The sequence below is a fragment of the Neovison vison genome, chromosome 4, assembly GCF_020171115.1.
Source record: "Neovison vison isolate M4711 chromosome 4, ASM_NN_V1, whole genome shotgun sequence".
NCBI lineage: Eukaryota > Metazoa > Chordata > Mammalia > Carnivora > Mustelidae > Neogale > Neogale vison.
Window position 1 is genome coordinate 222,321,005 of NC_058094.1, and position 15,053 is coordinate 222,336,057.

The 15,053-nt window shown below is 39.4% G+C and overlaps 1 protein-coding gene across 1 annotated transcript in view; it reads left to right on the forward strand.

The window, feature by feature from the left end:
* The first annotated feature begins 9,774 nt into the window (after positions 1-9,774).
* The window catches only part of CNTNAP2 (contactin associated protein 2), a 1,943,304-nt gene continuing 1,938,025 nt past the window's right edge, over positions 9,775-15,053 (forward strand). The window contains exon 1 of the mRNA XM_044246794.1: positions 9,775-9,827. Within this exon, the coding sequence (XP_044102729.1) occupies positions 9,779-9,827 (49 nt within the window). The 5' untranslated portion in view covers positions 9,775-9,778. The remainder of the gene's footprint in view (positions 9,828-15,053) is intronic.

Here is a 15,053-nt window from a genome sequence, read left to right on the forward strand (position 1 = left end):
ATGATAGGGACTTGGGAGCCAAGATTGGGAGGAAGGTCATGGGTCACAGACTAATTTCATACAACAGCGTTGGGTCTTTTCCAACATATTTGTGATGTCACCAGACATCTTGTGACTAGTGCAGTTTAATTTTCTATGTGCTCATCCTCCTCTTCAAGGAGGCGCTGATGATCGTCAGAGTTGACTACCTTAGCCAAGTTGATCATTGCAGGGTGAAGCTGATGATCTTAGCATGAAGTTACCTTATGGCTTTTCCTATTATAGTATCAACATTAAGAAGGGGAATAAACACTGCAAACGTCCTTACAGTTCCTTCACTCATAAAACTAAGAGAATTCTATTAAGCTGCGTTTTTTAAAAGATTTTATTTTTTTATTTGAGAGAGAGAGAGAACACCAGTAGAGAGAGTGGCAGAGGGAGAGGGAGAAGCAGACTTCCTTGCTGAGCAGGGAGCCCCATGTGGGACTTAATCCCAAAACCCTGATATCATGACCCAAGCAGAAGGTAGACGGTTAACCTACTGAGCCACCCAGGCGCCCCTGTTAAGCTGTTTTGATTACATTTGTGAACTAATACCTCCAATGACTTAGAACAAAAGCTACATTTTAATCAATTTGAAGTACTGAGAGTCTCCTGCATGTGAGCTTCAGTCATTCCCAACCGAATACATCCCTTTCGGCATCTGGTGGAATTTAAGTAATGGGCTCTAGCAGAAGAGAAAATGGGAAAATCTCCTTTGAGCCCATGTTTCTGGTTATTCACGCCAAACTGGAAGTAAACAACACTTCCAGCACACGTGAATTTAAAAGTAATATTAAGAAAACTCTTCTCACTAACTACAGATATTAGAAATTATAAAAATGACCGGTCATATTTCCAAATGTGTTAAATGTGAATGACAGTGATTTTTTACTCTCAAGTTACATAACTGGGAAAAGTATACTATACATCAGAGAGTACTTTCCTGTTGTCATTTAAAATTACTTATTATTTACTAAATGTAAAGTATACTTAGAAAGGTTCCACATAAAATGAGAAAATGCATAGCCTTATAAGAATTCAACATATGTGCATTTTGCCCTTCTCTTTTCCACACACACACTCACAATTCGAATTACCTCAGGAAATAAAAGTCTTTTTAGGTAATTTATTCCAGGTTCCCAACATGGAAATCTGTAAATGATTTTTATTCTCCACTAGCAATTTCAGAATAAGGAACTAAAGGGTGCAGAACCTTCTGAGGAACAAAATGCAAATAAGTAAGTCCATAACCTTTATAGTAGCAACCAATTAATAGTCTAATGTCAGTGATTGGAACTCAAAATAAATCAGCATTGACTTCTATATTTGGCATTTAGGAAGACGATGTAAATTGAAAATGTGAAAACTGGCATATCTATGACATGACTTGATGTTACCTGTGAAGGAGATAGTGTCTTCCGTAAGTATCTACATTCATGGTTCCAAAGGGATCAATGCAGAAACAACACTAGATAGTCAAATAATTGTTTTTTACCAACTATCTAGTTCTACTTCTTGGTCCCTGGAATCGGATAATAATAATAATAATAATATAATAATAATAATAATAATAATAAAAGAAAAGAAAAGAAAAAAGAAAAAGAAAGGAAAAGAAAATACCACACAGAATGATGATGTAATTTAAAAGATAAGCCTGTCCCAAAGATCATGTTCCTGTGTACGTTTTGCTCTTTGCCGCTCAGGCATACCCCGTTCCCATCAGTTCTGTTCAGTGAGCAGAGATTTGCCTTCCAAATGGTAAACACCTTCAGTCTCAACTTGCTGTGTGGGCACTTGGGTATTTACGAAGTTGAGCGGAAGATCAGGAAAAACAAATGTAGAAGAATGTCACACTAACCCTAAAATCAGAAAACTTTTGATCTCATATGCTCAGTTACAGTATATGCAATGAAAACGGAGGATTGCATTATCGAGCTCATGAATTACTAAAGAAGGATTCAATTATGTCACTCTACTCAACATACCAAAGCAGATAAGTGTGCTAATATACATTAGAAATATTGTTAAATAAGACCTAACTGGAAAAAACTATGTTCCCTCTCTCCTCATTCCTGACCAAGTAATAATCAAGCGGAAAGTTCAATAGACCAAGAGGTCATTACTTATTACATCAGACATGAACTATCGTGAGTATCTTTAAACTATATACCACAGACATTCGGATATTAGTAGAATTGCTATCATAGAAATTTAATATGTATATATTCAAATAAAAACATTTTTAAAAGAAGAATTAACCATGCTTATACTGAAGTATGTAGTTAAAGCCATCTTTAAACTTCAGTTTTAATTCACCCTATGGAATAAACTGAAAGAGAATTTATTCTTGGTTTTATGTACGTGATATGAAAGACAGCTATAGATTGCATAATTTTCTTCAACTCTGAGTAAGTTGAAGAGGACTTACCATTTTCTACTGCCTGATGAGGCATTGCATCCTTACAGGAATTTAGGGACCCTATGAACTATGGAATCAAGCTTTAAATGTTTTGGCAGTAACCATGCAATTTAGTGTAAACTGTTTAGACAGTAATTATCACCTCCAAGCCTGCTCCACTCGGTACATTTACCATTGCAAACTGAGGACATAAATAAATGGTAAGGAGATTTAAATCAACCCAGCTTCCTAAACAGAATAAAAGGAATATTCTTAGCAATCATTAGTTTCAAATCAGTAATGTCAACTCAGTGTGGACAATGAACATCTCTGTCCTTCTATTCATTCCTTCTTAAAATGCCCAGCTTCCCCAGTACAAAATGTCCTGTTCTCTGTAGTATGTTCCCTGGTCTAACGTGGCTACTAGTTCAATCTAATACATGGACTGGGTTTTGGCTGCTACCTGATGCCATTCAACTTTGTCAGTAGGTCTGGTATTATCAAACACTAGTAAGAAGAAACCAGATGAAAGTCCAAGAAGTACTTAAGGAAAACTTTGAGGACTTTAGTTTAGGGGCATTCAACACGGAGGCATCATGTATTATTACAGCATATAAAGAAGTAACTTAACATAGAAACCATCTCCCAAACTGGGTTAAATGTTAATAATTTGTATGCCTCACTTTTGTATAGTCCTCTCAAATTTCAAAGAAATATCTAAAATTTTATTTCAACATGCATTTTATTATTTCCCACCGTTGAAGTACCAGTTAATACAGTGCTTTTCTTTATGTTCAATTTCAAATATTTTTTTAAAGATTTATTTCTTTAGTTTAGAGAGAGCAAGAGCAGAGGGAGGAGCAGAGGGAGAGGGAGTCAGGGAACCTCAAGCAGACTCCCCACTGAGCAAGAAGCCTGACCAATCTCAGGACCCTGAGATTGATCATGACCTGAGCCAACAATCAAGAGTCTGGGCGTTCAACAGACTGAGACTTCCAGGAACCCCTCAAATATTTTTTGATAGGAGACTTTTTTTAATCCCCAAATATCCAGATGATTTTGGAATGTGAATGTATTGAGGCATGAACTTGAAATTCTGGAATGTCAGTTTAGAATTTTGGTGTATTCATTTATATCATCATCGATAATAATAATAATAATAGTAATGGCACTTTTTATGTGCCAGATATATTGTATAAATTCTTTTTAATTCTCAAAATAATCTGATTGCATAGATATAAATATTATTCTGATCTTATACACAAGAAAATTAAATACTCTGATCTTATATACAAGAAAATTAAGGCATACAGAGAGGGTTGCAGAAAGCCAATACACAGACCCCAGAGACCTGACACAGCGTCCATTCTAAATCGCTTCCTCCATGTTCATCTAATCTTTCCTAAATTCTATATACTTATAACAAACAAAAGCAATCCACTTGATGTCATTGTGGATTTTTTTTGAAAAATTATTGTTCCTTAGGTATAACTTTTATTTCTTGACATTTTTTGTCACCCATTTCTAACTAGCTTCATTTCTTGATAAATAAAATCCTATTTTAAAAAATCAAACAGACTTTATAATCATTAAGCCTAACTAAAAAGTTGATTGAATTTTCAAAAATCTGAAAGGCATGCATATTGCTGACTGATTATACCTTAGCTTTTGTTCTGTCATGTAATTGGGTATTTTCCTAAGAGTTTACAACTAGGAATTTATAGGTGCGTACTAAACCTTTCTTCTCACGTATTTTTTTTTTGTCTATTCACTATTTTTCTTGATCCTTCCATTTCCTCTCTAGTTATTTTATACAGCAACATTTTAAGGAGAAATGATAGGCTAGTACTAATGTAAATCAAAACTAAGAATGTTCTCCCTCCCACCTTAAATCCATGGTATTAATGGAAAATTACTACACACTTTGATATACAAAGCATATGTTTTTTGTTTTTTAAGATTTTATTGATTTATTTGACAGAGATCAGAAGTAGGCAGAGAGGCAGGCAGAGAGAGAGGAGGAAGCAGGCTCCCCTCAGAGCAGAGAGCCCGACGTGGGGCTCAATCCGAGGACCCTGGGATCATGACCTGAGCTGAAGGCAGAGGCTCAACCCACTGAGCCACCCAGGCGCCCCAAAGCATATGTATTTTATTCATATACTGTACTCAGTAATTCCTTGTCCTAAAGATAAATGATATATTTTATGTTTTTGAAGTTATGGCATTTTTCTGGAGACACTCACTTGAAATTTCATTTTCCTTAATCTGTGGGATAAATAATGGGAGATATTTGAAAATAATCACTATATAAATTGTAGCTTAGATTTGTCAGAGCCAAAGCTCTGCAAAGCCATGGAGAAAGGTAGTTTTTATTTGCAGTTCTGGAAGAACAATTATTCTGACTTATGTGATTCATATACATGCATGTTAGACTCTAGTAAAAGAAAGTCGGACTATGGACTCTGAAAAACAATCTGAGGGGTTTGAAGTGGCGGGGGGGTGGGAGGTTGGGGTACCAGGTGGTGGGTATTATAGAGGGCACGGCTTGCATGGAGTACTGGGTGTGGTGCAAAAATAATGAATACTGTTTTTCTGAAAATAAATAAATTGGAAAAAAAATTAAAAAAAAAAAAAAAGAAAGTCGGGTTTCCAGAAAGTGAAGCATGTAATAAAGATGAAGGCCAGGTTCCATGTTCTGAATATTATAAATGGTGTAGCTATCTTCCTCTCAGTTCTCTAAACTCGATTATTCATTTCAAGGATGCATTAAAGACCTCCTTTTTCTAACTATACCTTTTCCATTAATGTTGAACAATGTAAACATGAATTGTTTCTAAACAAATGTCTTCAAAGGGTTTAGTCCAAATAACACTAATTGCAACATATTTCTCTGAGAACTTGAAAATAGACTGGGATTGTGGCAGTCGATTTTATTTTATGTCACCTTCTTCAATCAGGCTTTCATACAATTAACTTTTGATGATGATGTGAAATTTCTCACTGTGCCCAGGGTCAATCAGCTTTGCCAAAAGCCTGGACTCCAGGTGGATTTTTCTCTACACCAGAGGATTTCCCATTAGACCAAACCTCATTCTGTTCTTTCTCACTAGAGAATGCATCCCAGACAGAGCCTATACATCCAGAGAAACAGGTGCTAAATTCTTCTTGGAGTGTGCAATCAGACTGGCAAGCATTTCTATTCTAGATGCTTTTTTTCCCCCTGAGGGAATTCACTGAAATCTGGGCACAGTTGATCAGCTCGCTTTCCAGAGGAAATTCCACTCCAAGGACCTCACCTAGAGATATACCAATGTTTTTCCTATTGAAAAGCCCTGAATTTTCTGAGTGCTTCATTCTATAGAGTTAGTCCCTTCAAAGTGTCATTAAGACCAAGGTATTTTGACTCTTTTTTGCTATTTAAGTTCCAAAATTTGGGGAGGATTTTTGAGATAATGTGCCATGCAACAGATTATTTGCAGATCTCTGGGACGATAACGATGACGATAATATTTTTTAATTTTTGACGATATTCATTTTTGAAGAACCTATGAAGATACTAGAATGGTTACCTAGTCAACAATTACTTGAATAGATGTTAGTATCAAAGTGATGCAGATTTATTTTGATCTCTATTCAACCATTGGCCATCAACTCTGAGGTCGAAAGTGTTATCTCTCTTGCTGGAAGGTAAAATCCTAGCATCTAGCACAAGGCCTGCTTCAATAATAGGCAGATACTCAACAAATATTTGTGATATGAATGAATGATGAATATATTTCTAGTGAAGCAATAATTTATTCTCAATTATGGGATCATTTTAACATTAAAAAGGAGAGTCCAGTAATTCCTGTTGAAGAAGAGGATGTGAGCAGTAGGAAATAGGGAAGGTCTATCCTTCCTTATTTTACATTATTGCACTTCCAATATAATGTAACTTGCACATCTTCTTTCCCCACCACATTTTTTTTTCTTTGCAAGCTTTTGATCCGCTTGTTTTTCCTATTCTCAAGCTTTCATTCACCTTATATCTAACCAAATAAACATATTTCAGACCATCATATCCTCTCTCCAACTATATTTGCAAATACACTGTAATGCACATATTGACAATGGATCTTTGGAATAAGACAGGCCAAGTTTACCATATCTAATAGACAGCTCATGTACTGTGAGTCCATTGATTGGTGTGGAAGTTTAACAGGACCTTGAAGGTTGGCAAGGCTTCAGTAATTTCATATTACTAAATAGTTACAGCCTAATAGTTACAGTCGTAATTGAATTTATTTTTTTTAAAGATTATTTATTTATTTATTTGACAGAGAGATCACAAGTAGATGGAGAGGCAGGCAGAGAGAGAGAGGGAAGCAGGCTCCCTGCTGAGCAGAGAGCCCTATGCGGGACTCCATCCCAGGACCCCGAGATCATGACCTGAGCCGAAGGCAGCGGCCTAACCCACTGAGCCACCCAGGTGCCCCAAGTCGTAATTGAATTTAAAAGGAAGTTTAACTTTAATACGTGTTGATGGAAATGATGGATTGGATAGGGGAAAAAGCTAGAATAGAATCTGAGGAATGTCTTCTCTTGCACCTATTAAAGTTCTAATTCTTTAAGTATACTGTGAATCCCAAAGCCTGTATCTAATCACACAATGAAAACAAAGGTAGTTGCATTACAAAGCATGTGACATCATTTACTTTCAATCACAGCAAAGTGCATTGAAAACAGATGACGGGCAGGTTCTTAGCTCACACTGCCATGCATTAAGACTAGTACTACATAATCACAGTGGTGATGCAGGTGTTACATATATGTCATTAAGATGAGGTTTGGTTTAGTTTTTCACTCATTAAGAGAAGTGATTACTAACTGGTAGGATGCTTTTTGGTGGAAAATAAAATCACCTCGGGTATATAATTTTCTGTTACAAAACAATTCAATAGACACTTAGAGCTGGCTCTTTTTGATCGTGCCCTAAGAAATGGAATCAGTTCAATCTGTTTGACATAGCACCCATTGAAAGGCATCTGTTGAGATATGGAAATGGTACCACTTTCAATTGTTTTCTCTTTTATTAAATCATTTGAACACCTCTCTCGTGGAGTGTAGTGCAATGGATTAAACACAGTTAAAAACTGACTTCTGAGAAGTTGTGTAACCTCACAATATTTTTTCCCTGTGACTGGTTTCTTTGAACTCTTACATATGATTGATGGCATTTCTCTACCATAGAGTTTTCGCAAGTGTTCATTGACTTTTGACAGTCTGTAGGAATCCAAATAGAAAAGGGGCATTTTATAACCCATAAGAATGCATTTACTGTATTATTTTATAGGAGGTGAATTTTACAGCGTGAGTATGCAGTGTTTCCCCTGTTAGCCATCCATGTGTTTCTTCATTTTCCAGATTGTACCCAATCTTCAGTTCTTATGAGGACAAAAATATCCTTTTAAATCAATAAGAAACAAAGCTCTAATAAAGAATGCTGAATCAGGCCCCTCACCACCATACTAATTATGCAGTGAACACACAGTACTGTTTAGAGTGGACCTTTCCACGACCTAACCATAACATTAAACTCAGACTCTATTCCAGGAGTAGGCAAGTCTCCATAAAAATTTTATTTATCTTGAAAGGCAAATGTTTATTCACTGCATAACACTGGAAGACATGGTTACTCCTACTTTGCCCTCCCTAAACATCGTTAAATAGATGACCAATAATTCTGAACTGTGTCAGTAAAGTCAGTGAAAGGTTTGGTTCTGCAGAGAGCTGAGAATCCAAGTACTTTATGGAGACTGGATGGAAGGAACCTGTCTGGGGAGGTGCGAGCTGGTTGGGGGGGAGGAGGTGGTGATGGAGGAGAGGGCTTGAGATTTATTATCGAAAAGGTCTAAATGTGAAAAGAAAATCTGGGTCTCTCTAGACATCCCTAATTCTTCATACTTGCAATGCATCCGACACCCTGAAGTAGTTATCCGTACGCCTGCTTATGTATTTCAGTTTTGCGTTTGGGTCTGTTTGTGAGCGTGTTTGCCTGAATGTAGTTTTCCTGGCAGCAGCGTGTGTTTGGTGTACGTGTGCATATGTGCGAGTGCGAATTAATTACATATTGAAAACATCTGCATTAGCGGCGTCTGCAGTGCCCGCTGCTCCAGTCGGGATGTTGAGCTCGGTCCCTTGGTGTTAGGACCACTCGGAAGACCTGCTCGTCGGACGCCTGATTGTGGCTCCCGGGGGGCCGGGGCTCCGGGAGCCTGTACCATCTCCATCTGAAGGGGAGGAGAGGAGGGAGAGAGGAGGCATCCGAGCGAAGGGGTTCGGTTTCCCGCAGCGGGGTGGGGGGCGGCCGGGGTTGGAGCAGGGCTCCGAGATCACCCTGCAAATCCCCAACTTCAGCACCGCCTCCCGCCCGGGGAGAGGCGCGCGCCCCCTCGCTCCGCCCCCGCCCCAGCCGATGGACCCGGGCCGGTCGCTGCCTCCTCGCTCCGGCTTCCAATCGAAGCGAGGGCAGGGCAGGAGGGTTCTGACAGCCCGAGGGGTACGGTGAGGAGGAGGTAGAGGAGGAGGAGGAGGAGGAGCCGGGGTGGGGACTGGAGGGGGCGAGGAGGGAGGGCTTCCCCGCCTCGCCCGCCGCCGGGGTGTGCAGGCGCTGCTGGCGGCGGCGGCGTCTCCAGCTCCGTCTCCGGCCGCTGCTGCCGCCGCTGCTGCTCGGGCGCCGGGGAGATGCCGCCCCGCGCCGCGCCGCGCTGAGGCCGTGCGTGCGCCCGCCCGCCCGCCCGCGGGGCTGCGTGCTCTCCGCGCCCCAGCCCTCCGCGCGAGCTGCCAGGCGGCCGGGAGCCCCTCCGAGTCACGCCGCCCGGCCGCGCGGGGAGCGCTCGCCCGCAGTGCCCCCGGCGGCACCGCCGAGCCCCGCGCTCTCCCCACTCCGCCCCTGCAGCCCCCCGCTCCTCTCTCCTGCCTCCGCGCCGGGTGGTGATTCCCTCCCACCCTCCCCACAGGGAGAGGGCGGGGTAGGTCCCCTCCTCGGCTCCCCCTCCCTTTCCTTCTTGGTTTGAATTTCTTCCCCCCGGCATTTCACTGGCTCCCGGAGCGAGAGGCAGGAGCCGCTCGGAGGGAAGAGGAAGGCTGCGCCTCCCCCGCGGCTCCCAGCCCGGCCGAACTGGAGCCTGCAGGGGTGCGGGGAGAAGAGGACGCAGCGGGAGGGGCCCGGCTCTCTCCCGCGCCGCGCACAGCCCACCTCCCCGGGAGAAGCCCACGGAGCGCCGCGTCTCCGCCACGAGCTCTCGGAGTCGCGCGACCGGCCGGCCGACGATGGTGGCGGCCCCGCGAGCCGGCTGCGGGGCAGCGCTGTCGCTCTGGATGCTCGGCAGCCTCCTCTGCAGAGCCTGGACGGCCCCGGCCGCGTCCCGTAAGTAGCCCCCCGCGAGCGCGCGCCGCGCCCCGGCGGCTCCAGTGCCGCATTGAGGTGCCACCCGGGGGGGGGCAAGTCGGAGGCGCCTTCGCGGTTCTGGCCCCGGAGGCGCGCGGGTGTCTCCGGCGTCACGCACCGACCGCCGCTGCAGCACCGAAACTCCGAGCCCCGCGCTCCCGGCGCCCGGTGGGGTGGGGTGGGATGGGGTGGGGGGGGGGACCGGGCTCCGGAGGCTGGTGATGCTTCTGGAAAGTTGTTCTGGGTCCTGGAGGTGCGTCGGCGACGGCTCGGTTAGCGGGATTCGTGGGGACGACAGTCGTAGGAGTTCTTCTTCGACTTCGTGTGTTTGTCGTGGAGGGAGTTCGTGGCATTTGGCTTAGGTAGGTCAGTGCGAGAAAAGTGAAGTCAGGGCAAAAATAAGTTTCTTATTTTTATTGACGGTTTTAACTTCAATGAGCACGGATTTGGGGATGAAAGAGGGGCAGGTCTGGAGCAGTTTGGGCACGAGGGACTCCTCTTAGCCACCCACCCACCTGGCCACCCCCCAACGACTTGATGGCCATTTAGTACTAACTTATCGGAATGGGAGGCGGAGAATGCAGTGTTGTACCCGAAATTGCTCTGATTCCTTGGCATTTCGGTATGATGCAGTCTAGGGCTCGGGACAGGCAGGACACACCATCCGCAGGGTAGTAATGAACGCGTTTCTTAAGAGTTCTCAGGGAAACGATGCTGTTCAATATGTTGAAGTCTATGTTTTAGCAAGCTTTTTTGAAAAGAAAAGGTGGCTCGTGGTTTCCTGTGGTCAGCAAGAGTAGAAAGACATAGAAGATTCCAGCCCACCTTCTGAATTGCTTTGGAAGTGCATAGTGTGCATGTAGAGAGGCAATGCCTAATCGCTCCTTTGGTTCACAAAGAGTTAAACGCTAGAGAGCTTGCCTATGGGAATCTTAGGATAATATTCCTAAGCACATAGTGCTTGTTTATGAGAATGAGTTACTTATTAAAGAAGAATCGTGGAGATTTTAGTGTGAAAATAACTGTTTTCCATTTGGGGGGGAAAAAAAGTTTCGTGTTTTCCAGAATTCATTGTATGTGTATTCTTATCTCTGTTTATGAGATCTTCGGATGCCTTGATGCATCTTAACCTATAAGTTAGTATTGATGTTCTTATTCCAGGGTAGAAATGTTAATAAGAATAACCATTGAAAAAAGGACTTTATAAGTCGTGCTAAGGACTCTACTACATAGTAATGTGATGTGATGAACCAGTATTACAGTTTTGATGTATTTTCCCATGTCCGGTATTTGTTTCTCTTTTCTTGCAAGATAGGAAGTCACTAAGTAGCAGTTTGTAATGGACCTGAGAAAAAATTTATAGCTTTTTCACAAGCGAATTAAACCACCAAAAAGTGATATGTTATTAATATATATATATATGTCGGTTTTATATATTTAAACAGAAATTATGAAGACACAATGCTCAGTATTAGTATTTATGTAAATACATAACTATATCCTAAGGAAAGTAATCTGCTGAAATTTCAATTTGCATTTCAAGATTGGTCATATAGAACTAATTGCCACTCTTTTCAGAAATTGAATTTATTATAAATTAAATTAATTATATTCATTGTTTAAAGGCCCTCATATCCAGGACTTTTCTTGGGTTTTATGTTGCATCTTTTTGTATACTCTAATTATAATGGGTCCATCTGAAACATTTGACATGTATCAAGAATTAATAGCATACATGCAGCCACTGGGTTAATGCATTTTAAGAATAGAAAAGTTGTTTCAGAAACATATTCTTAGTTTTTGCAACTTAAAATTTGGTGATGGGGAAGAGCAGAGAATATTACTTTTAAGCTAGGTAATACTTACATTTGATTAAGATTTATTAGCTCTTATTCTTTATTGTTTAAATATCTAAAATGGCTTAACTAAGATGACTTTTTATTTGAGTACAAATTGTGTGACTAAAACCCAGTTTCCCTGCATCCTGAAATCAATTAAATAATAAGAATGATGTAGACTTTATTGATAAGAATAAGCTTGATATAATCAGTGCTTTAAAATTAAATTATAATTTTACATTTGATGAAAATGTTTATATTATACATGATTCTGAAAAAGAATGATAGTTATATTCTTAATACTGAAAACAGGAGAAAAAAATGGTAACTACATGAATCTAAGATAATGAACAACTCAACCAGGAGAGGTCATCACAAGACAAAAAGTAGCATGAAAATCTAAAAGTAATGTTTTTATTTGGTACTCATTTAAGAAAAAAATATGATGACTATGCTAAAACTTTCTGTCCCTAAATAACTTTTTAACATGACGGACATTTCTAGAAGATGCAGTTAATATTTTTTCCTTTGATAACAGTACCATTTTAAATATATATTTGCTTCTGGCTTAGTTCTTTTTCTCTCTTATTGAAAAGTATATTAAAATGGTGTTACTGTTAACACGATGTTTTTTACAACTAGACTAAAACGAAAGAAGCTCATTTCTGGGACTAAATAGAAATAGAATCTAATTGCATAACAGTGCAGATGAGCGGCTGCTGAGCTTATGGAGTCCTATAACCTCCCTGCTTGTGAATACGTATATTCAGGACGCACATGTGAAGTTTAAGTAGGAGATCTTACTCTTAGGAAGTTGCACTCGTTTGAACATCTTGAAAGATGCGGACAGTGCGGTTCTAAATGATGAGGAGTTTGAGCTAGCATTTAATGAATTTAACTTACTCTTAAAGTATACTAAATTTTGACTTAAATAGTGCTTTCTGATAAAGTTCATTTATGCTATTTTGTATTATTTTATATACGCATTAAACTATGATTGCACTGACCGTCACATTTGAAAAATTTTGATTGATCAAATACTAACAAGTATGTTTCTGCATATATTAGTGTATATAAATACACACACACATAGTAAAATCCTTTAGATACATGTTACATAATGTATGTTTAATATAAGGTATATACTATATATTTATTCTGTGTAATATATGTGTATATTTCTATATTTTCTTACATGTCTTTCAAGGAGTTAAACCCGCTTAGAATTTTATAGATAGGTCTTTTCGTGTGCAATTATTTCAAGTAACTAATGCCACAATATCAAAACAGTAGTATGTTGATCTGTTTTTTTCCAATTCATATACCACTCTAAAATGTTATCTTTGAAATAATTAAAGTAAATGTAAACAATATAAATAAATACAAAAGCAAATACTATTAGTTTACACTGAGCTTAAACATAATAATGAGCTTGTCTTAATAAAATGAATTTTAATTAAAAACAGTCTGAGGGGTTTGAAGTGGCGGGGGGGGGGGGGGAGGTTGGGGTGCCAGGTGGTGGGTATTATAGAGGGCACGGCTTGCATGGAGCACTGGGTGTGGTGAAAAAATAATGAATACTGTTTTTCTGAAAATAAATAAATTGGAAAAAAAAATGCTTTAGACCAGCAAAATTCATCGGCTGATAAGAGGCAGTACATTATTTACTTAAACTAAAAAGAGTGTTATTTACTTATAGAAGAGAACTGCATAATCCTGATTTCTTTGTAGGTACTGATATTTAGGGAACAGGAATTTTTGCCAAAATTTTCTCCATTAACATTGATGTTTGGCAAAACTGGCTAAAAAAAAAGAATCCCCAAATTCAATATAGGCTTTTATTAACTTTTATACAGTTAAAAGCATATACAACATATCACTTTGAGATAAGTAACATCGAAGTTGTTGGATGCACATTATATTTTATAATCACATTTCTATTTTCATTCTAATTTGGAGGATATTTCAAATTCTATAACTTTTTTAAGATTTTAAATCACTTGTCTTAATTATAAATTCTTCTAGAGTTAATGCCAATAAGTCTCTAAAAGTGAACTAATAAGTCTTCTTGTCTGATATATCCTTTTTATGACTGAAATATAAAGGGAATTTGATATGCATCCCCTTATCTTGCCACTTTTTTTAATATTTAAAAAAAGATTTTATTTGTTGAAAACAATGTATAGAATAAGGAGACATTCTAAGCTCAGAAACTCTTAACTCATCATATCTAGTGTCAAAATTCTTCATGTTTTTGTGGGGACCGATGTTGATGGGATAAAGAAATAAAACATGTAATTTCAAATTTTCCTATATTTAATTGACTTAAGAAGTGCTTTCTTTTGTCATTTATTGCGACTTGTGAAGTTAAAGAAGAGAATACATAATTTAAATCTAAAAACTACAATGTTAGGGAAATAAAGTGGATTTCATATTTCTATGTGTATTGGTATCTGAAATTGAAAGTTATCAGTATTTCTAGAGGAATACATATCTTGAGATAAGTAGCTATTAGCAAAATAAGACATTTTATAATCATGTAATATTTGACCATTGAAAGAAATTGTGTTTATTTTTGTCATTTTAATGTACAAATAATGATGAAATGATCTTCATATAGAGAACATTCCAAATGAGAAACTTAGAATCTGAACAGAATGATAAGTTCAAACATTGGATCTCCCCATCTCCTGGGATCTGTAGAACTTGTATGTTTTAGTTCTGACCAACTAAAGATGTTGGGATATAGAGGTGCTACCTCTCTTTCCAACCTAATGTTTTCTTTTATGCGGAGGAAAGTCCACCTGTAGCATTCTCAGTCTCCATCTCTGCAATTCACTCATTCCTTCTGTGTTAAGCGGAGGGACTTGCCTGCCAGGTGACTTTGGGTTAAGGACCTAGCATAGCTGAGCACCTCCTTCTTCCTTCCAAGTTGCCTGACAAAGGTATAGATTTTAACTGAAAGACATCTAAGAGTAGGTTATGCCTCTCCAGTAATGTGTGTGATAAATGGAAAGCCTTATGGTGTCTTGGTTCTTCGTATGGCTGGAAAGTTTGTTTAATTTCAGAATTAAGCTTAATGCATCCCATTGTTGCCACACAGCTAAGCCCTATCAGCAATTATTGTGTAAAGGGTGATATTTGCTCTCCACCTGTGACTCCTATTCTAATCTAGAACTCAGGCAGAAAAGAGAGCGCAATTCATTGTGCCCTGTCAAACCCAAAGATATTAAAATGCAAGTAATAAGCTTATTTAGCATTGAACTAAATGAGCATGAGAATATTTTGCATGTTTTAAAAACCAGCAATGAAATAACACTCATTTTTCCCTTTGATGTTAAGTTGGAGAGTTGAATTTATTCTATGA